At 45.2% G+C, this 21,167-nt stretch overlaps 1 protein-coding gene across 2 annotated transcripts in view; it reads right to left on the bottom strand.

Annotated features, from left to right (window-relative positions):
• Positions 1–21,167, bottom strand: part of LOC144479270 (chemokine-like protein TAFA-5) — a 375,622-nt gene that overhangs the window by 5,459 nt on the left and 348,996 nt on the right. The window contains exon 4 of one of the 2 annotated variants that reach the window (XM_078197942.1): positions 5,928–6,155. The exons of the other annotated variant lie outside the window; for it this stretch is intronic. Coding sequence (XP_078054068.1) covers positions 6,147–6,155 — 9 coding nt within the window. The 3' untranslated portion in view covers positions 5,928–6,146. Of the gene's footprint in view, positions 1–5,927; positions 6,156–21,167 lie in introns of those variants that run through there. 2 annotated transcript variants of the gene reach the window in all.

The raw sequence follows: 21,167 nt of genomic DNA, 5'->3' as shown, positions 1-21,167 counted from the left end.
GGGTCCCTGGCGCTGTGAGGCAGCAGTACTAACCAGCAGTGCCGTCCTTATCATTGTCACAGTGTGAAACGAGGCACAAAAAAGCATCGATGCACTGGTCTTGGAATTGTTCCTCTAAGTGTGTGATCTCAACATCTGGGGTTGAGTAAAGACTAGCTGCTTTTGTGCAGCGATTGGGTGAAACCGTCAAGATGATTGTGGGGTGTGAATGACAGATCGTTTAAGTGCAAATCTCTTCCAGTATGAATGGTTAGCAGAAAGTAAGAATGCATGAAGACATGCGATTAGGAACAGGTTTGACCTTAGATCACTCATAGGTTCAATTTACTGTGGACACATTACTTTTGGTACATTCTCAGTTAATCAGAGATACCGTGACAATCTCTCTCTCTCCCAAATGCACACACACTGCACAAAACAGAGGTTTCAGGTAGGAGAAGAAAGAGGAACTGGTGAGTTAGATAACCTCGGCATATATACACATAACGCAAGGTTCAATCTCATATGATTAAGGTTTTTGCTAATTATTGCCTTTTACTTAATGTATGGCTTGTGAATTGGTGCTGCAGCGAGAGATAATAAAATGTTTAAATTTGTTCATTCCCAGGGTGCCTTAGAATTTAATGAATCAAGTTACAATTTAGCTGCCGCTGCTGTTTAGCTTCTGCTGAAAGAGCAAAATGTATGATTTGTGCCTGTTGATTTATTTATTTTTGTTCCTACAGTGTGAAACAAGATTGCCAGGACAGTCCTGAGATAGAAAGTGGGACAATTAAGCCAGGATGATAAACAAGTTGGTGTCTTGGAGAAATTCACTCATTTCTGGCAGCGCTTCAAGAAACTTCTAGTCTTCAAGAGCATAAAAAAATAGGACCAGGAGAAGATCATACAGCCTCTTAAGCCTGCTCCATGATTCAATATAATCATGGCTGATCATCAACTTCAACTCCTCTTTCCCATCCAATCCCTACCTCCCTTCATTCCCTAAGAGGCCAAAGTCTGTCTAACGCAGCCTTAAAAATATTCAATGATGGCACCTCCACAAGCCTCTGGGGTAGAGAATTCCAAAGATTCCAAAGATTTTTGAGATTTCTCTTCAGCTAATTCTTAAATGATCAACCCCACTGGGTTGGATTTCCCAGCCGTTCTCACCTAAAACTGGAAAATCCCACTCGAGGCCAATGGACCTTTGCTTGGTTTCCTCCCAGTTTCTACACTGTCAAACCCCTTCAGAATATTAAATATTTCAATGAGATCCTTTCTCATTCTTCCAAACGCCACAAAATATTGAGTCAATTTACCCAGTCTCTCAACATTGGACAATCTTCTCACCCCATGGACCAACTTAGTGAACCTTCACTGAACTATCTACCATGCATGTCCATGCTTCCTTAAATATGCACACATTCCGCCAGATGTGGTCTCACCAAAGCCCTGTAGAATTGTAGCAAGGCATTTCATTCTTGTACCTCAGTCCTTGTGCAATAAAGGCCAACATGCCATTTACTTTCCTAATTGCTTGATGCACCGATATGCTATCTTTGTGTTCTTTGTATTACCCGAGTCTCTTTGAATATAAATTTCACGCCTTTTAACAAATGTTCTGCTTTTCTATTGTTACAACAAATGTGAATAACCTCACACTTCCCCACATCATACATAGAACATAGAACATTACAGCGCAGAACAGGCCCTTCGGCCCACGATGTTGCACCGACCAGTTAAAAAAAAACTGTGACCCTCCAACCTAAACCAATTTCTTTTCGTCCATGAACCTATCTACGGATCTCTTAAACGCCCCCAAACTAGGCGCATTTACTACTGATGCTGGCAGGGCATTCCAATCCCTCACCACCCTCTGGGTAAAGAACCTACCCCTGACATCGGTTCTATAACTACCCCCCCTCAATTTAAAGCCATGCCCCCTCGTGCTGGATTTCTCCATCAGAGGAAAAAGGCTATCACTATCCACCCTATCTAAACCTCTAATCATCTTATATGTTTCAATAAGATCCCCTCTTAGCCGCCGCCTTTCCAGCGAAAACAATCCCAAATCCCTCAGCCTCTCCTCATAGGATCTCCCCTCCATACCAGGCAACATCCTGGTAAACCTCCTCTGCACCCTCTCCAAAGCCTCCACATCCTTCCTGTAATGTGGGGACCAGAACTGCACACAGTACTCCAAGTGCGGCCGCACCAGAGTTGTGTACAGTTGCAACATAACGCTACGACTCCTAAATTCAATCCCCTTACCAATAAACGCCAAGACACCATATGCCTTCTTAACAACCTTATCTACTTGATTCCCAACTTTCAGGGATCTATGCACACATACACCTAGATCCCTCTGCTCCTCCACACTATTCAAAGTCCTCCCGTTAGCCCTATACTCAACACATCTGTTATTCCTACCAAAGTGAATTACCTCACACTTCTCCGCATTAAACTCCATCCGCCACCTCTCGGCCCAACTTTGCAACCTGTCTAAGTCTTCCTGCAAACTACGACACCCTTCCTCACTGTCTACCACACCACCGACTTTGGTGTCATCAGCAAATTTGCTAATCCACCCAACTATACCCTCATCCAGATCATTAATAAATATTACAAACAGCAGTGGCCCCAAAACAGATCCCTGAGGTACACCACTTGTAACCGCACTCCATGATGAATATTTACTATCAACCACCACCCTCTGTTTCCTATCCGCTAGCCAATTCCTGATCCAATTTCCTAGATCACCCCCAATCCCATACATCTGCATTTTCTGCAGAAGCCTACCATGGTGAACCTTATCAAACGCCTTACTAAAATCCATATATACCACGTCCACTGCCTTGCCCCCATCCACCTCCTTGGTCACTTTCTCAAAAAACTCAATAAGGTTAGTAAGGCACGACCTACCTGCCACAAAACCATGCTGACTATCACCTATCAATTCATTACTCTCCAAATAACTATAAATCCTATCCCTTATAATTTTTTCCAACATCTTGCCGACAACAGAAGTGAGACTCACCGGTCTATAATTCCCGGGGAAGTCTCTGTTCCCCTTCTTAAACAATGGGACAACATTCGCTAACCTCCAATCTTCTGGTACTATACCAGAGGCCAACGACGACCTGAAGATCAGAGCCAGAGGCTCTGCAATCACTTCTCTTGCCTCCCAGAGAATCCTTGGATAAATCCCATCCGGACCAGGGGATTTATCTATTTTCAGACCCTCCAGAATACTCCATCTGGTATCCTGCTGGCCATTCACTTAATCTGCCTGGATTTGATTGAAGTCTCTTTGTGTTTTCTGCACAGCTTGTGTTCCCACATAACCTTGTATCATCAGCAAATTTAGACTCATTACTCTGTCTCTTCTTTAAGTCATTAGTATATACATTCTGGAATGGGCTACAGCCGAAGTTGAAGACTCTAGCAACATTTTGAATGCCGAAGACTTATGGGGTGGAATTTTACAATCGCGCTCGTCCCAAAACGGTAAGATCCTGCGCGACATTTCCATGGTCTGCCCCTCACCCACTCCGGTTCCCCTGGCGGGCGGGATAGTAAAATTCTGGCCATGGACTCTAGAAATAACTCTGTCTCTAGCCAAGTTATTCAAGCATAGATACAACATTAGCATATATCTAATGATGTGGAGAATTGCCCAAGTATGGCCTGTCTATAAAATCCAATCTGGCCAATTGCCACTCCGTCAGCCTATTCTCAATCATTAGCAAAGTAGTGGAAAGGATTGTCGACAGTGTTACTAAGCAGCGCTTACTCACCAATAATTAGTTTGAGCTTTACCAGGACTACTCTGCTTCAGATTTCAATACAACCTTAGATCGAACAGAGAAAAAGAGCTGAATGTCAGAGGTGAGCTGAGAGTGATTTCCCTTAACATCAAGGCAACATTAGACTGAGTCAGGCCCATGTTAAATTGTAGTCAATGGGAAACATGGAAAAGCTTTCCACTGGCTGGAACCATGCTATGGCACGGAGGAAGATAGTTGTGTTTGTTGGAGGTCAATTATCTTAGTTCTTGAGATGACATTGTCACAGAGTTCTTCAGGGCAATACCATATGGCCTACCATCCCAAGGGCATGTTCCCAATGTGCCCCCCCCCCCCCCCCCACTTTCCCCATAAGGGGTGTGCCCTCTTCTTACTTTCTGTCCTTTCACCAACTTTGTTGAAATAAACAGCCTTCCCGCTCTCACCCACCTGCCATTGCCCAGGGCATTAAGGCAGTGATGGGAGATTGAGGTCTTTAAGCTGCCATTAATTGGCCATTTACAAGCCTGAGTAGGCCTGAGATTGGGTGGGCTAGTGGAAACCTAACCCACCCCCAATATTATGGGGATGGGGTTGGGAGTGGATGGGAAGATGGTGGACTATCCACTTATCATATTGTACATGCGTCTTGCCAAAACTGGGCCACCTTTCAGCACTATGGGTATATCTACACGACACAGACAGCAGCAGATCAAGAAGGCAGCTCACTGTCTGATGCTGATGGGCAATTAGGGATGGGCAGAAAACGCTGGCCTTACCAGTGATGTTCATATCCCAGAAATGAAAAGAAATGCAGAATGAATTACCAAGGGCAACGTCCATGATTCGAAGCCTATAAAGATCTCAAGCTTTCTGTATCAATTGTCGAGTCAGGATTGGAAGTGTCAGCCAAGGTGATGTCCCTTTTCAGAGAAAAATGGGATAATTGTGATTCTTTTTTTCTATGCCTTCTGCTTAAAAACATTGTGCGAGCCAGGACTTGTTTGGACACAATAAAAGAATTATGTTGCAGCGATATTGGATTTGTCAGATTCACATCTGACAAATCCAGATTTATAGGTGTTACTTTCATTCCATGGGATAATCCTTCAAAATATACAGCAGTTAAGGGACAAATAAAAACCTTTGAAAATATCGATGGAATGAAAGGAACCACATCATAGGAAGTGTGCAACATTTCCTTCTGATAACCTAAAGGAGCTTCTCCGGGATCAGCACTTAATTTTGGGTCACCTAGTTGAAGCATATACCAGAAAACCAGTCAGGGTGGAACACACACACACCCAAAAAAGACCCCCATATGTCTTTTCCTTAATTAGAATCATAGAATCTCTACAGTGCAGAAGGAGGCTATTCAGCCCATCAAACCTGCACCAACAACAATCCCACACAGGCCCTATCCCACAGCCCTACACATTTACTCTGCTAGTCCTCGACACTAAGGGGCAATTTAGCATGGCCAATCAACCTAACATGGATTTGGATTGTGGGAGGAAACCGGAGCACCTGGAGGAAACCCACACAGACACGGGGAGAATGTGCAAACTCCACACAGTGATCTGAACAAAGAACAAAGAACAATACAATACAGCACAGGAACAGGCCCTTCGGCCCTCCAAGCCTGCGCCGCTCATGTGCCCACTAGACCATTCGTTTGTATCCCTCTATTCCCAAAGAACAAGATTTGAGGCCAGAATTGAATCTAGGTCCCTTGCGCTGTGAGGCAGCAATGCTACTGTGCCACCTTGCATCACATTTATTCTCCTACAAGTGTGTGCTCCAACTGTCCCAATATTCTATGATCCTCTGCACCCGAGCAATTCAATGTACCTGGTACAGATTTCAGAGAATGGCCCTCCCGTTTCTTTCAAGCACTTTCTGTTTAAGCATAAAGCCATAGAATTTGAAAGGTGTAATTTGATAATGTGACTGCTGAATGTGAACAGAGGGAATTCTGGATGATAAACAAGAATAAAGGGCATTGTGAGCAGACAATCATTTGTCTATACAGCGAAGGCAGACTTAACTCATTGTTAACATCTTAAAACACATCTCTTATTTTACGTGAAGCAATTTTTATGAATGTGGATGAACTCTCCACATCCACCCAAAATGATCTGTCAATGAAGCTTTACACACCGTTTATTCTGCCCGTGGTATCCTGTCCCATGCACGAAGGTGTTCAACTGAAGACTTATACCATCATTTATTGAGCTGCATTGGAGGACGCATTAGGCATTGGGAAATCTGTGACTTGCCTGTTGGTACCCCAAGTTTTCCTGTACTCTCAGCAACCACCAGGGTCAAATTCGTGAGACATCTATTCTTGCTACTGTTGATTCCAGCTTCACCCTGCTGTTATGCCACCTAATGTAGAAAGAAATAATTACATTTTGGTCATTAGGCCTGCTTTCGCCAGAATTTGAGGATATAGCCTTGCTGACTTTTCTCTATTGTTTTACAAACTCGTAAATTATACAAGAGTGAGGCCTAACAGCCAAAATGCCTGATGGAGCTTTCAACTTTGGTTTGGGATGTGACGGATCAGCCAGTTATATACCCAGTCTGCTTTTTTTCCCATTGATCCACCAGGACCATTTTCACACCCGCTGCTAAAGTTGAAAGTTGCGTCCATCATTTTTTATACCGTGTACCCTGGAATGACCCAGCATCTTACTTCTGTCTCGAGCCTGTATGTCTGATTGTTGCTGGCAGAGCCATTCAGTGAAATAATATCAATGTGTTTCCCTTCTAAAAGCACTATTGCACTTGATTCTTAAAAGTCTGCAAGAACCAACCCACCAAATAACATTTCATAGATTCAAGTTTTGTCATTAAACTGTAGTACATTTGATTATGCAGACCGGTGTTGAGACAAATTTTGCCTATTACTTCAGATTATTATATGAAAAAAGTTAAAGAGAGAAACTAATCTGCTGGTTTTTTAAACAGTAGAATGCAAGTGAAGGAATTTTGATAGTGTTGAACTTGCAGGGGCCCTGGCAGACATATTTAAAATGTCAGTATTCACGGGGGAGGTGCCGGATGATTGGAGGGTGGCTTATGTTGTTCCGTTATTTAAAAAAGGTTCCAAAAGAAATCCGGGAAATTATAGGCCAGTAAGTTTGACGTTGGTGGTGGGCAAGTTATTGGAAGGTGTGATAAGGGATAGGATCCACAAATATTTGGATGGACAGGGACTTATTAGGGAGAGTCAACATGGCTTTGTGCGTGGTAGGTCATGTTTGACCGATCTATTAGAGTTTTTCGAGGAGGTTACCAGGAAAGTGGATGAAGGGAAGGCGGTGGATGTTGTCTACCTGGATTTCAGCAAGGCTTTGACTAGGTCCCTCATGGGAGGTTAGTTAGGAAGGTTCAGTCGCTGAGTATACATGGGGAGGTAGTAAATTGGATTAGACACTGGCTCAATGGAAGAAGCCAGAGAGTGGTTGTGGAGGATTGCTTCTCTGAGTGGAGGCCTGTGACTAGTGGTGTGTTTCCGCAGGGATCGGTGTTGGGTCCATTATTGTTTGTCATCTACATCAATGATCTGGATGATAATGTGGTAAATTGGATCAGCAAATTTGCTGATGATACAAAGATTGGAGGTGTAGTGGACAGTGAGGAAGGTTTTCAAAGCTTTCAGAGGGATTTGGACCAACTGGAAAAATGGGCTGAAAAATGGCAAATGGGATTTAACGCAGACAAGTGTGAGATATTGCACTTTGGAAGGACAAACTAAAGTAGAACGTACAGGGTAAATGGTAGGACTCTGAAGAGCGCAGTTGAACAGAGGGATCTGGGAATACAGGTACAGAATTCCCTAAAAATGACGTCACAGGTGGATAGGGTTGTAAAGAGTGCCTTTGGTACATTGGCCTTTATAAATCGGAGTATCGAGTATAAAAGTTGGAGTGTTATGGTAAGGTTATATAAGGCATTGGTGAGGCCGAATTTAGAGTATTGTGTACAGTTTTGGTCACCTAGATACAGGAAGGATGTAAATAAGGTTGAAAAAGTGCAGAGAAGGTTCACAAGGATGTTGCCGGGACTTGAGAAGCTGAGTTACAGAGAGAGATTGAATAGGTTGGGACTTTATTCCCTGGAGCGTAGAAGAATGAGGGGAGATTTGATAGAGGTGTATAAGATTTTGATGGGTATAGAAAGAGTGAATGCAAGCAGGCTTTTTCCACTGAGGCTAGGGGAGAAAAAAACCAGGGGGCATGGGTTAAGGGTGAAAGGAGAAAAGTTTAAAGGCAATATTAGGGGGGGCTTCTTCACGCAGAGAGTGGTGGGAGTGTGGAATGAGCTGCCAGATAAAGTGGTAAATGCGGGGTCATTTTTAACATTTAAGAAAAACTTGGACAGGTTCATGGATGAGAGGGGTGTGGAGGGATATGGTCCAAGTGCAGGTCAGTGGGACTAGGCAAAAAATGTTTCGGCACAGACAAGAAGGGCCAAAAGGCCTGTTTCTGAGCTGTAATTTTCTATGGTTCTATGGCTCTATGGATAAAATGCCATGTCATCCAAATATCTATTGCATCCCATTGACTGAAGATAAACTTTAGTCTAATTCCCCATGAAGGTTTGTCACCAAGCTATTTCATACAACTAATGCTTTCAAATGCCATTGCATATAATCCATTGTGTTCATTAATAATCATTTCCTCTATTTCCCTTTTTATTGTTCTATAAGATGTGCAAAGATGTGTAGGTTAGATGGATTAGCCATGGGAAACGTGTGGGGTTACGGGGATAGGGTGGGGGGAGAAGGCCTGGTTAAGATACTCTGCCAGGCAGTTGGTGCAGACTCGATGGGCTGAATGGTCTCTTCTGCACTCTAGGGATTCTATGTTTCTATAATTCGATATGAAAGCTTGATATGCTATCAAATGAAATGTTTATTCTGAAAATAAATTCTGTATTCTCAACAGATTTCTTTTGCAATTGCAATGTGTCTCCATATCAATTTTATTCCATATATTTTTACCCAGTGTTAGAAAGCACAGTGAGTAAAAGTGCATGCTCCTAGGAGCTAAAGAAGAAGAAATGATTCAGGTTTACCCCAAAAGGCATCACAGATTGATTCAAATGCGGAACATGTGCCAATCAGTACAAGTGTTGCTAGCTTCAATGTCGCAAGCTACCTTCGTCAACTGCTTCTACAAATGACTGCCATTGGCTGAAATTCTCCAGGTGGTCACACCGGTGGAATCTTCTGGTCCCACCGATGGCATACCCCAGCTGTGGGTTTCCCAGCAGCATAGGGTGCAGCCAATGGGAAATCCCATTGACAGTGGCGGGACTAGAAGATCCAGCCACCGGCAAATGCCATCCCACCTCCTGCCATGAGAAACACGCCCTGGGGAAGGCAGAGAATTCCCCCCCACCACCAGCCCCCGCCTCACATTGTAACAGTTGTGATGGAACTTTTGAAAAATAGGACTGGGGACATATCAGGTATTGGTATGAATCCTTTGGAAAAGTTTCATTGACAGGTTGATAAGTGGGGCGTTGCTAATTGTCATATCTTGTACTGTGATCTAACTGAATTGTGGAGCAGGTTTAATGGGCCGAATGGTCTACTTTTGTGCCGATGTGCACTGAAACAAGGAATTATTCACTGTGGTCTTTAGCCAAAGTAGACATTTGACCAGTTTATGCTTTATAGGTAAACTTGTTTAATTTAGATGTTATTATAATTGTATATATGGAAGATCAACAAATTATGTGACATATTAAACAAGTTTAGCAAGATAAAAACAGATTTGTACTATCAAAATTGTTAGGAAGAATGTATATTTTTTAAGTTGAATATGTAAATTTATGTGTTAAAATAAGACGGATTTCCGTTTCACGTAGGTTTGGTATGAGCCTTGGTGCCTAGTGGTCTGGGTGGACCTGTGATTGAAAGGTCAGTCTTTTGGGTTTGTTTAAATGTATACACATTTTTAATGCAGGTTTACAACACCTGAAGTGAAAGAGATGGGTTAAAAAAGGGTTAGACATTTAATAATAATTTGGGGAAAAAGAAACACGAAGTCAAAAAAAACTGGTATGTTGCCTAGCAACAGTGGACAAGTGACACAGAGACACAGATAGGGAAGAATTCAGTGAGTGTCAGGGGTCGAAAGACAGGGATTTTCAGCTCTCTTAGATAAGATAGCTGCAAGTCCATTTGTGTTTGCTCTGCTGTTGAAGCAATAGTGTGGTTAGAGTACAGGGTTTGGATGTCTTGTAAAGAAATATGGATTGGTTGAGAAGCATCAAGTGAATGCTCAAGAATTCATCAGAAGAAAGCCATTTGTACATGTGCCAGATCCAAAGCATGGAGCCTTTGTGTTAAGCAGGTGTTAGCTATTCACTGGTTTGTGTGTCTGAAGAGATTTTGTGTGGGCTTGTGGCGCAACGGTAGCGCATCTGACTGCAGATCAGAAGGTTGTCTGTTCAAATCACGTCAGGCTCATTGAGCTTTCCTACTTCTTTGAATTTTTATCGCTTCTCGGCCTTTTGGCTAGAACCAAGTGTGGTGTGGTCGGCAGCCCATGGTCGGCCGCACTTGGTCGAGGTCATTGGGTTGCACTGGGGTTTCATATGAAGCAATTTTTAAAAGCAGCATCTCGGCCTTTTGGCTAAGATGCAAATGAGCTCAAGTCTTGGAGGAGGAACCTCCCCCTTCTCCAATCAGCTTGGCTCATGTAGATCAGGCCCAGGACAGGGTGATTTTGGTCGCTCGCCCTGTCTTGTCAGCCTGGATCTGAAATGTCTCAACTTGTTGAGACTCTGAATTGGATTTGATTCGATTGAATTGGAGAAGTATTAAAAAAAAGAGATATTGCTGGGTAAAGGAATGTTGAGAAATTGAATAATTTACTTGTAGTTCATTTATCTTGTTGAAGAAATACCTTATTATTTGTTAAAGGTTGATCAGCAGGTTCGTTCATCGTTTGCACAGTGGGCGGTAGATTTAGGCAGAGCCCGATCCGTGGGATCCACACTGGGTATCCGGCCCCGAGCGCGTCTCCCAGCGCCGTCAGCTCCGCACAGGAAATCAGCGCAGAGCCGCATAATTTATGTAAATACAGATTTTAATCTAATTTAAATATGATTAGCGGGCCCGGGACTCTGGGCCCACGAGCGTCTCCCTCCTACAGTAACTCCTCACTTTCGGGGAGCTGATGGCCTGACCTGCTGGAGTAAGGGGGGGGTAATCGGGACTGCTCAGAGGGTCAGGTGCCCTTTGGGCATTGGCACGCTGGCACCCAGGGGACACCTTGGCACTGCCCAACGGACATAGGGCAGTGCCAAGGGAGCAGGGCCTCTGGGGGCAATCTGTGGGGCTGGGAGGTCCCGCTGCAACTCTGCGCTTAGACTGTGTGACAGTGGGAGGGAGGCCAGAGATTGGGAGGGAGTCGGGTCTGTGGGGCGGGAGTCGACACTGCAGGGGCTGGAGGGGAGGGCAGCTTCAGGACTGTCGGTGGTGGGGGAGGTAGAAATGGGGGGTTACGGGAGATCAGGGCTGCTGGGCGGGGGGGGGGGGGGGGGGAGGGGGGGGGAGGGGGGGTGGGGGCTCATGGCTGATGGCTGGACATATCCAGGAGACCAGCAATCAGGCCATGGGGGGCTCGTGGGGCCGGCGTTGCGCGGATCATGGGGTTGGCCAGCGATTGAGCTGGCCAGCAATCGGGAGGCCGGCAGACTGGGGCCACTGTACATGCGCCGATCTCGGTTGACAGATTGGCGCATGCGCAGTGACCTGCTCAGTGCTATGCTACCAGCCTCTCCAGCAGGAATAGGCCTCACCCACTGATTTTTATGTGACTTGCGATTGTGCACTCAGCAGTGCACAGAATGTGGGAGATTCTTCTCTGAACTCCCACTGAAAAAAACAGCATGATTTACTCCAGTTTTCACACAAATTCGACACTTAGATTTTTTTGGGAGAATTGGCCCGAGGATCTATCAAGCCAGCTTTCACTCTGGGATCGGATTAACCCAGTATTAACATCAGTCAGAATCATTAAAAGATGATGTGCAGAATGATACATCGGAGTGGTCAGCTATCTGAGTTAAAGTATAATTTCCTGCATTGTACTCAAATTTGCAGATCAAGAGAAAAAGTACTGTGGAGAATAGTGAAATGTGCCAAGCAATTGAGATCTATCCTGGCTTAGAGGCAGTGCAAAAAAAAAATCTCCATTAAATGACAATGGTGCACTGCTTTCACATGAAGCATAATTAAGGTTGATAGTAATATCTATCTTTACAATAAGGTGCTGCAAAATCTGCATTGGCATATGGTTATTCCAGTCTCTATGGAAGTTATGACATGAGCTCTCACCTTTTCAATCTGTAAAGAAATTATGACAGGTTTCACCTCTCTTAATTGCTCCCAGAGCACAAATTAAAAATACTGTACGTTCATTCATGGTCTCAGCTGTTTTTCATACATACAGGCATTGTTATCACAGCTATTGTTACATAATGATAATGTAAATGATAATGTAACCAGGGCGAGTTTCTCTCATGGTACAGTGTAGCACATGCTGAAAACTGATCAAAGGAAGTCTAAGCAGCATAAATAACCTTAACTGCTCTCTCAGTGTGCTCACGGGTAAACAAATTTTATGCAAGTGGTTTTGTTATCGGTAATTCTTCAATACCGCATACACGCTCGCGTTCTACTTTATGAAGATGTATAAGTGTCTGTTCAGGTATCAGTCTGTGGAACTGTTACAGTAATTAAGGTAATTTATTAATCCGCCAACTCTAATTGTACCAGGTTATATTATACTTGGGTTTGTAACGAGCAGTTTTATCTCCTATAAAAAATTAAAGATATGTCAGGGTGATTAGTGTGGACTGCAGCCTATAAGGCATGAGAAAGAAAAGGAGAGATTCACATCTGTGCATTGCCTTATCCCAAAATACTTCGTACATAATGGGGGCAGCGTGGGGGATTTTAACATTGATGTACTGGGGGCAGGGAGGGCCGGTAACGCAAAGCAAATCTGGCAGACCGGGGACGCGCGATCTTACCGGCCACCCTCCCACTGCAGCGAGGTCAGAGAATTCAGCGGCCAGCCAAATCTCCATTCACTGCAGCAGGATGGGAAAATCCTGCTGGTGTGAACGGTGATAAGATTCCGGCCTGGGGCTTTCGTCTTCTGCCATTGGCAGCTTCCCTCAACTGGACGTCAACCTGATTGATAGCTATGACTTGATGAATTGATGATGTGGAGATGACGGCATTCGACTGGGGTAAACACAGTAAGGAGTCTAAAAACACCAGGTTAAAGTCCAACAGGTTTATTTGGTAGCAAATGCCACTAGCTTTCGGAGCGCTGCTCCTTCGTCAGGTGAGTGGGAGATCTGCTAACAAACAACAGGGCATATAAAGACACAAACTCAAGTTACAGAATAATGAATAATGATTGGAATGCGAGTCTTTACAGCTAATCAAGTCTTAAAGGTACAGACAATGTGAGTGAAGAGAGCATTTAGCACATGTTAAAGAGATGTGTATTGTCTCCAGACAGGACAGCCAGTGAGATTTTGCAAGTCCAGGCAAGTTGTGGGAGTTACAGATAGTGTGACATGAACCCAAGATCCCAGTTGAGGCCGTCCTCATGTGTGCGGAACTTGGCTATCAGTCTCTGCTCAGCGACTCTGCGCTGTCGTGTCTCGTGAAGGCCGCCTTGGAGAACGCTTACCCGAATATCAGAGGCCGAATGCCCGTGACCGCTGAAGTGCTCCCCAACAGGAAGAGAACAGTCTTGCCTGGTGATTGTCGAGTGGTGTTCATTCATCCGTTGTCGTAGCATCTGCATGGTTTCCCCAATGTACCATGTCTCGGGACATCCTTTCCTGCAGTGTATCAGGTAGATAATGTTGGCCGAGTTGCGAGAGTATGTACCGTGTACCTGGTGGATGGTGTTCTCACGTGAGATGATGGCATCCGTGCCGATGATCCGGCACGTCTTGCAGCAGTTGCTGTGGCAGGGTTGTGTGGTGTCGTGGTCACTGTTCTCCTGAAGGCTGCGGGAGTTCTTCCACAAACCCCAAGAGGCCAACAGCGAACACTATGAGACAGCCAATGAACCGGAACAGCCGACAGAGAGATCCGCAGTGCATCCGAAGAGGAAAAAGTCGAATTGGACCCCTCCGAAAGGCCGCTGCCGTCGACTTGACATGTATGCCCCAGCCATCAGGAGGTGCGTCAACACCAAATTTATCAGCCGCACTCACAAGACAGCCCCGAACATCACCCAAGCACAACGCAATGCCATCCGTGCTCGCAAGACCAACCGCAACATTGTCATCAAACCAGCAGACAAAGGAGGGGCCATCGTCATACTGAACAGAACGGATTACTGCAAAGAAGTGTACCGACAACTGGACAACGTGGAACACTACAGACAGTTACCCACAGATCCGACCAAAGAACACACCTGTCAACTCAACACTCTGATCAAGACCTTTGATCCGGACCTTCAGAACACCCTCCGTGCTCTCATCCCACGTACTCCCCACGTTGAAGATCTCTACTGCCTTCCGAAGATACACAAGGCAAACACACCCGGCCGTCCCATCATATCGGGCAATGGGACCCTGTGCGAGAACCTCTCCGGCTATGTCGAGGGCATCCTGAAACCCATTGTACAAAGAACCCCCAGCTTTTGTCGTGACACTATACACACATGGAGCAGTTGAACCAGGAGCACTCCTCGTCACAATGGATGCACTCTACACCAGCATCCCCCACGATGATGGCATTGCTGCAACTGCCTCAGTACTCAACGCCGACAACTGCCAGTTTCCAGATGCAATTTTACAACTCATCCGCTTCATCCTGGACCACAATGTCTTCACCTTCAACAACCAGTTCTTCATCCAGCCACACGGAACAGCCATGGGGACCAAATTCGTACCTCAATATGCCAACATCTTCATGTACAAGTTCGAACAATACTTCTTCACCGCACAGGACCTTCAACCGATGCTATACACTAGATACATCGATGACATTTTCTTCCTTTGGACTCATGGCAAACAATCATTGAAACAACTATATGATGACATCAACAAGTTCCATCCCACCATCAGACTCACCATGGACTACTCTCCGGAATCGGTTGCATTCTTGGACACACGCATCTCCATTAAGGACGGTCACCTCAGCACCTCACTGTACCGCAAGCCCACAGATAACCTCATGATGCTTCACTTCTCCAGCTTCCACCCTAAACACGTTAAAGAAGCCATCCCCTACGGACAAGCCCTCCATATACACAGGATCTGCTCGGATGAGGAGGATCACAACAGACACCTCCAGATGCTGAAAGATGCCTTCATAAGAACAGGATATGGCGCTAGACGCATCGATCAACAGTTCTGACGCGCCACAGCAAAAAACCGCACCGACCTCCTCAGAAGACAAGCACGGGACATGGTGGACAGAGTACCCTTCGTCGTCCAGTACTTCCCCGGAGCGGAGAAGCTACGACATCTCCTCTGGAGCCTTCAACATGTCATTGATGAAGACGAACATCTCGCCAAGGCCATCCCCACACCCCCACTTCTTGCCTTCAAACAACCGCACAACCTCAAACAGACCATTGTCCGCAGCAAACTACCCAGCCTTCAGGAGAACAATGACCACAGCACCACACAATCCTGCCACAGCAACCTCTGCAAGACGTGCCGGATCATCGACACGGATGCCATCATCACACGTGAGAACACCGTCCACCAGGTACACGGTACATACTCTTGCAACTCGGCCAACGTTGTCTACCTGTTACGCTGCAGGAAAGGATGTCCCGAGGCATGGTACATTGGGGGAACCATGCAGACGCTATGGCAACGGATGAAGGAAAACCGCTCGACAATCACCAGGCAAGACTGTTCTCTTCCTGTTGGGGAGCACTTCAGCGGTCACGGGCATTCGGCCTCTGATATTCGGGTAAGCATTCTCCAAGGCGGCCTTCGTGAGACACGACAATGCAGAGTCGCTGAGCAGAGACTGATAGCCAGGTTCCGCACACATGAGGACGGCCTCAACTGGGATCTTGGGTTCATGTCACACTATCTGTAACCCCCAAAACTTGCCTGGACTTGCAAAGTCTCACTGGCTGTCCTGTCTGGAGACAATACACATCTCTTTAACCTGTGCTAAATGCTCTCTCCACTCACATTGTCTGTACCTTTAAGACTTGATTAGCTGTAAAGACTCGCATTCCAATCATGATTCATTATTCTGTAACTTGAGTTTGTGTCTTTATGTGCCCTGTTTGTTGTTTGTTAGCAGATCTCCCACTCACTTGACGAAGGAGCATCGCTCCGAAAGCTAGTGGCGTTTGCTACCAAATAAACCTGTTGGACTTTAACCTGGTGTTGTTAGACTCCTTACTTGATGAATTGATGACAGGAAGGCTGTGGCAGGTGAGAACCTGGAAACTATCATTATCATGAAAGAGGTAGTGTTGGGCAAGTTAATAGGGCTAAAGATAGACAAGCATCCTCGTCCGGATGGAATGCATCCCAGGGCACTAAAAGAGATGGCGGGAGAAATAGCAAATGCACTAGTGGTAATTTACCAAAATTTGCTGGACTCTGGGGTGGTTCCCGCAGATTGGAAAACAGCAAATGTGACGCCACTGTTTAAAAAAGGAGGTAGACAAAGGCAGGTAATTATATGCCAGTTAGCTTAACTTCTGTAATAGGGAAAATGCTTGAATCTATCATCAAGGGAGAAATAGCGAGACATCTGGATATAAATTGTCCCATTGGTAAGACGCAGCATGGGTTCATGAAGGGAAGGTCATGTTTGACTAATTTGGTGGAATTCTTTGAGAACATTACATGTGCAGTGGACAATGGGGAACCTGTGGATGTGGTGTATCTGGATTTCCAGAAGGCATTTGACAAGGTGCTGCACCCAAAGACTGCTACATAAGATAAAGGTGCACAGTGTTACGGGTAATATATTAGCATGGATAGAGGATTGGTTAACTAACAGAAAGCAAAGAGTGGGGGTAAATGGGTGTTTTTCTGGTTGACGATCAGTGACTCGTGGTGTGCCTCAGGGATCAGTGTTGGGACCGCAGTTGTTTACGGTTTACATAGATGATTTGGAGTTGCGGATGAAGTGTGTCAAAATTCGCAGATGACACTAAGATGGCTGGAAGAGCAAAGTGTGCAGAGGACGCTGAAAGTCTGCAAAGGGATATAGATAGTCTAAGTGAGTGGGCGAGGGTCTGGCAGATGGAGTACAATGTTGGTAAATGTGAGGTCATCCATTTTGGTAGGAATAACAGCAAAATGGACTATTATTTAAATGGTAAAAAATTGCAACATGCTGTTGTGCAGAGGGACCTGGGTGTCCTTGTGCAGGAATCTCAAGGAGTTGGTTTGCAGGTGCAGCAGGTAATTAAGAAGGCAAATGGAATTTTGTCCTTCATTGCGAGAGGGATGGAGTTTAAAAACAGCGAGATTATGTTGCAGCTGTATAAGGTGCTGGTGAGGCCACACCTGGAGTACTGGGTACACTTTTGTTCTCCTTACTTGAGAAAGGATATACTGGCACTGGAGGGGGTGCAGAGGAGATTCACGAGGTTGATTCTGGAGTTGAGAGGGTTGGTTTAGAACATAGAACATAGAACATAGAACAGTACAGCACAGAACAGGCCCTTCGGCCCACGATGTTGTGCCGAGCTTTATCTGAAACCAAGATCAAGCTATCCCACTCCCTATCATCCTGGTGTGCTCCATGTGCCTATCCAATAACCGCTTAAATGTTCCTAAAATGTCTGACTCCACTATCACTGCAGGCAGTCCATTCCACACCCCAACCACTCTCTGCGTAAAGAACCTACCTCTGATATCCTTCCTGTATCTCCCACCACAAACCCTATAGTTATACCCCCTTGTAATAGCTCCATCCACCCGCGGAAATAGTCTTTGAACGTTCACTCTATCTATCCCCTTCATCATTTTATAAACCTCTATTAAGTCTCCCCTCAGCCTCCTCCGCTCCAGAGAGAACAGCCCTAGCTCCCTCAACCTTTCCTCATAAGACCTACCCTCCAAACCAGGCAGCATCCTGGTAAATCTCCTCTGCACTCTTTCCAGCGCTTCCACATCCTTCTTATAGTGAGGTGACCAGAACTGCACACAATATTCCAAATGTGGTCGCACCAAGGTCCGGTATAGTTGCAGCATAACCCCACGGCTCTTAAACTCCAACCCCCTGTTAATAAAAGCTAACACACTATAGGCCTTCTTCACAGCTCTATCCACTTGAGTGGCAACCTTTAGAGATCTGTGGAAATGAACCCCAAGATCTCTCTGTTCCTCCACAGTCTTCCGAACCCTACCTTTGACCCTGTAATCCACATTTAAATTAGTCCTACCAAAATGAATCACCTCACATTTATCAGGGTTAAACTCCATTTGCCATTTTTCAGCCCAGCTTTGCATCCTATCTATGTCTCTTTGCAGCCTACAACAGCCCTCCACCTCATCCACTACTCCACCAATCTTGGTGTCATCAGCAAATTTACTGATCCACCCTTCAGCCCCCTCCTCTAAGTCATTAATAAAAATCACAAAGAGCAGAGGACCAAGCACTGATCCCTGCGGCACTCCGCTAGCAATCTGCCTCCAATCCGAAAATTTTCCATCCACCACCACCCTCTGTCTTCGATCGGACAGCCAGTTACCTATCCAATCGGCCAACTTTCCCTCTATCCCACACCTCCTCACTTTCATCACAAGCCGACCATGGGGGACCTTATCAAACGCCTTACTAAAATCCATGTATATGACATCAACTGCCCTACCTTCATCAACACACTTAGTTACGTCCTCAAAAAATTCAATCAAATTTGTGAGGCACGACTTGCCCTTCACGAATCCGTGCTGACTATCCCAGATTAATCCGCATCTTTCTAAATGGTCGTAAATCCCATCTCTAAGGACCTTTTCCATCAATTTACCAACCACCGAAGTAAGACTAACCGGTCTATAATTACCAGGGTCATTTCTATTCCCTTTCTTAAACAGAGGAACAACATTCGCCATTCTCCAGTCCTCTGGCACCATCCCCGTGAACAGCGAGGACCCAAAGATCAAATCCAAAGGCTCTGCAATCTTATCCCTTGCCTCCCAAAGAATCCTAGGATACATTTCATCAGGCCCAGGGGACTTATCGACCTTCAGTTTATTCAAAACTGCCAGGACATCCTCCCTCCGAACATCTATTTCCTCCAGCCTATTAGCCTGTAACACCTTCTCTTCCTCAAAAACATGGCCCCTCTCCTTGGTGAACACTGAAGAAAAGTATTCACTCATCACCTCGCCTATCTCTACTGACTCCATACACAAGTTCCCACTACTGTTTATGAGGTTTATGAAGTTTATGAGGAGAGACTGAGTAGAAGAATGAGGGGAAATCTTATGGAAACATACAAGATTATGAAGGGAATAGATAAGATAGAAGCAGGGAAGTTGTTTCCACTGGCGGGTGAAACTAGAACTAGGAGGCATAGCCTCAAAATAAGGGGAAGCAAACTTAGGACTGAGTTGAGGAGGAACTTCTTCACACAAAGGGTTGTGAATCTGTGGAATTCCCTGCCCAGTGAAGCAGTTGAGGCTACCTCATTGAATGTTTTTAAGGCAAGGATAGATAAATTTTTGAACAGTAAAGGAATTAAGGGTTATGGTGAGCGGGCGGGTAAGCGGAGCTGAGTCCACAAAAAGATCAGCCATGATCTTATTGAATGGCGGAGCAGGCTCGAGGGGCCAGATGGCCTACTCCTGCTGTTGGTTTTTATGTTCTTATGTTCCAGTGGGGTGAACGGGTCTGCGGGGGAACAGTAGTTGCCAGTGGTTTCCCATGGCAATCAATTTAAATCAGATGAAATGTCATCTTAAAATTTAACTCAGTTTCTCTCCACATATGCCTCCTGACCTGCTGAGTATTTTCAGAAAATTCTGTTTTCAAAGGAGAGACTGACAGCCTTATTTAATATGCCAACCCGGCATCCTGGGAGCAGACTGGTTCGCCCTGCAACTCAGCAAATAGGAGCCACTTCCTGACACACTTCTATTTTTGCCCTTTAACCCTTCATCTGCAGCCAATCCCACCCACTTGCCCATGTTACAATTCCTCACAATAAGTTTGTTTTAATAGTAACATTTTCTGTTGTTACAACACAGAGGTTAATCTCCTTTACCTCGCCTCGTAATCTGCTTAATTATTTGGGAAGTGTTATCTGTTCTTAATTAACATTTGGAGATTTGTTAACATGAAGGTCTGACACTCGCTTTAAGTGAAGAATTAACAAGGTATTTTGGTTTAAATAACCAGGAATTTTAACGAAACAAGTAACACATTAACTAAGGTATAGTTTGACTGAAATGCTGTTTGGATAATACAAGCGACATTCATTACCCAAAACAGAAATAGTGGAATTCTAGTCATTCTCAAATAAATGATACAACCAGACTTTTTGATACAACCAGGCTTTTTGGAGTTCTTCTATAGTTGTCTGCTATCTGTAAGCGCTGTTGGATTTTGTACCTTTCACTGGTTCGAGGGTTAATTATTTTAAGACCTATCTCAAGCTGGCAGCATTAAGAACTAACTGCTCCAGTTGATCTAACTGCCTTTAACTGCTTCAGGTGGTCTGGCCCTGCTTCTGGTTGAACTCCTAGCTCAACCCCTGGTGAAGTTGAACTGAAGTCCGGCAGTTGAGTTCCTGGGCGGCACAGTAGCACAGTGGTTAGCACTGCTGCTTCACAACTCCAGGGTCTCAGGTTCGATTCCCGGCTCGGGTCACTGTCTGTGTGGAGTTTGTACATTCTCCTCGTGTCTGCGTGGGTTTCCTCCGGGTGCTCCGGTTTCCTCCCACAGTCCAAAGATGTGCAGGTTAGGTTGATTGGCCAGGTTAACAATTGCTCCTTAGAATCCTGAGATGCGTAGGTTAGAGGGATTAGTGGGTAAAATATGTGGGGGTAGGGCCTGGGTGGGATTGTGGTCGGTGCAGACTCGATGGGCCGAATGGCCTCCTTCTGCACTGTAGGGTTTCTATGTTCTATGTTTATATCCTTGATGACCTATCCATTCCCTGTACCCAGGTGGCCGGAGGTTGACAACAACATCAAATTTAAATTTGATAGGTTCCCGATCGCTGAGTGTCTTCTTTAAACTGATAGGTTGTTCGCTGAGTGCCTTCTTTAAACTCATACGCTAGCACAATGCAAATACCTGCAGAGCCCGTTACCAAGGCAACGTTGTTGTTCGACTTTTGATACAACAATGATGCATTCTTTGTACTCTGTGTGCCTTGTATTTAAACATTCAAGTATTGAACA

Source organism: Mustelus asterias, chromosome 25 (genome assembly GCF_964213995.1).
Source record: "Mustelus asterias chromosome 25, sMusAst1.hap1.1, whole genome shotgun sequence".
Lineage (NCBI taxonomy): Eukaryota > Metazoa > Chordata > Chondrichthyes > Carcharhiniformes > Triakidae > Mustelus > Mustelus asterias.
The sequence above is the reverse complement of the archived record's forward strand: the minus strand, read 5'-3'. Positions and strand labels throughout refer to the sequence as shown.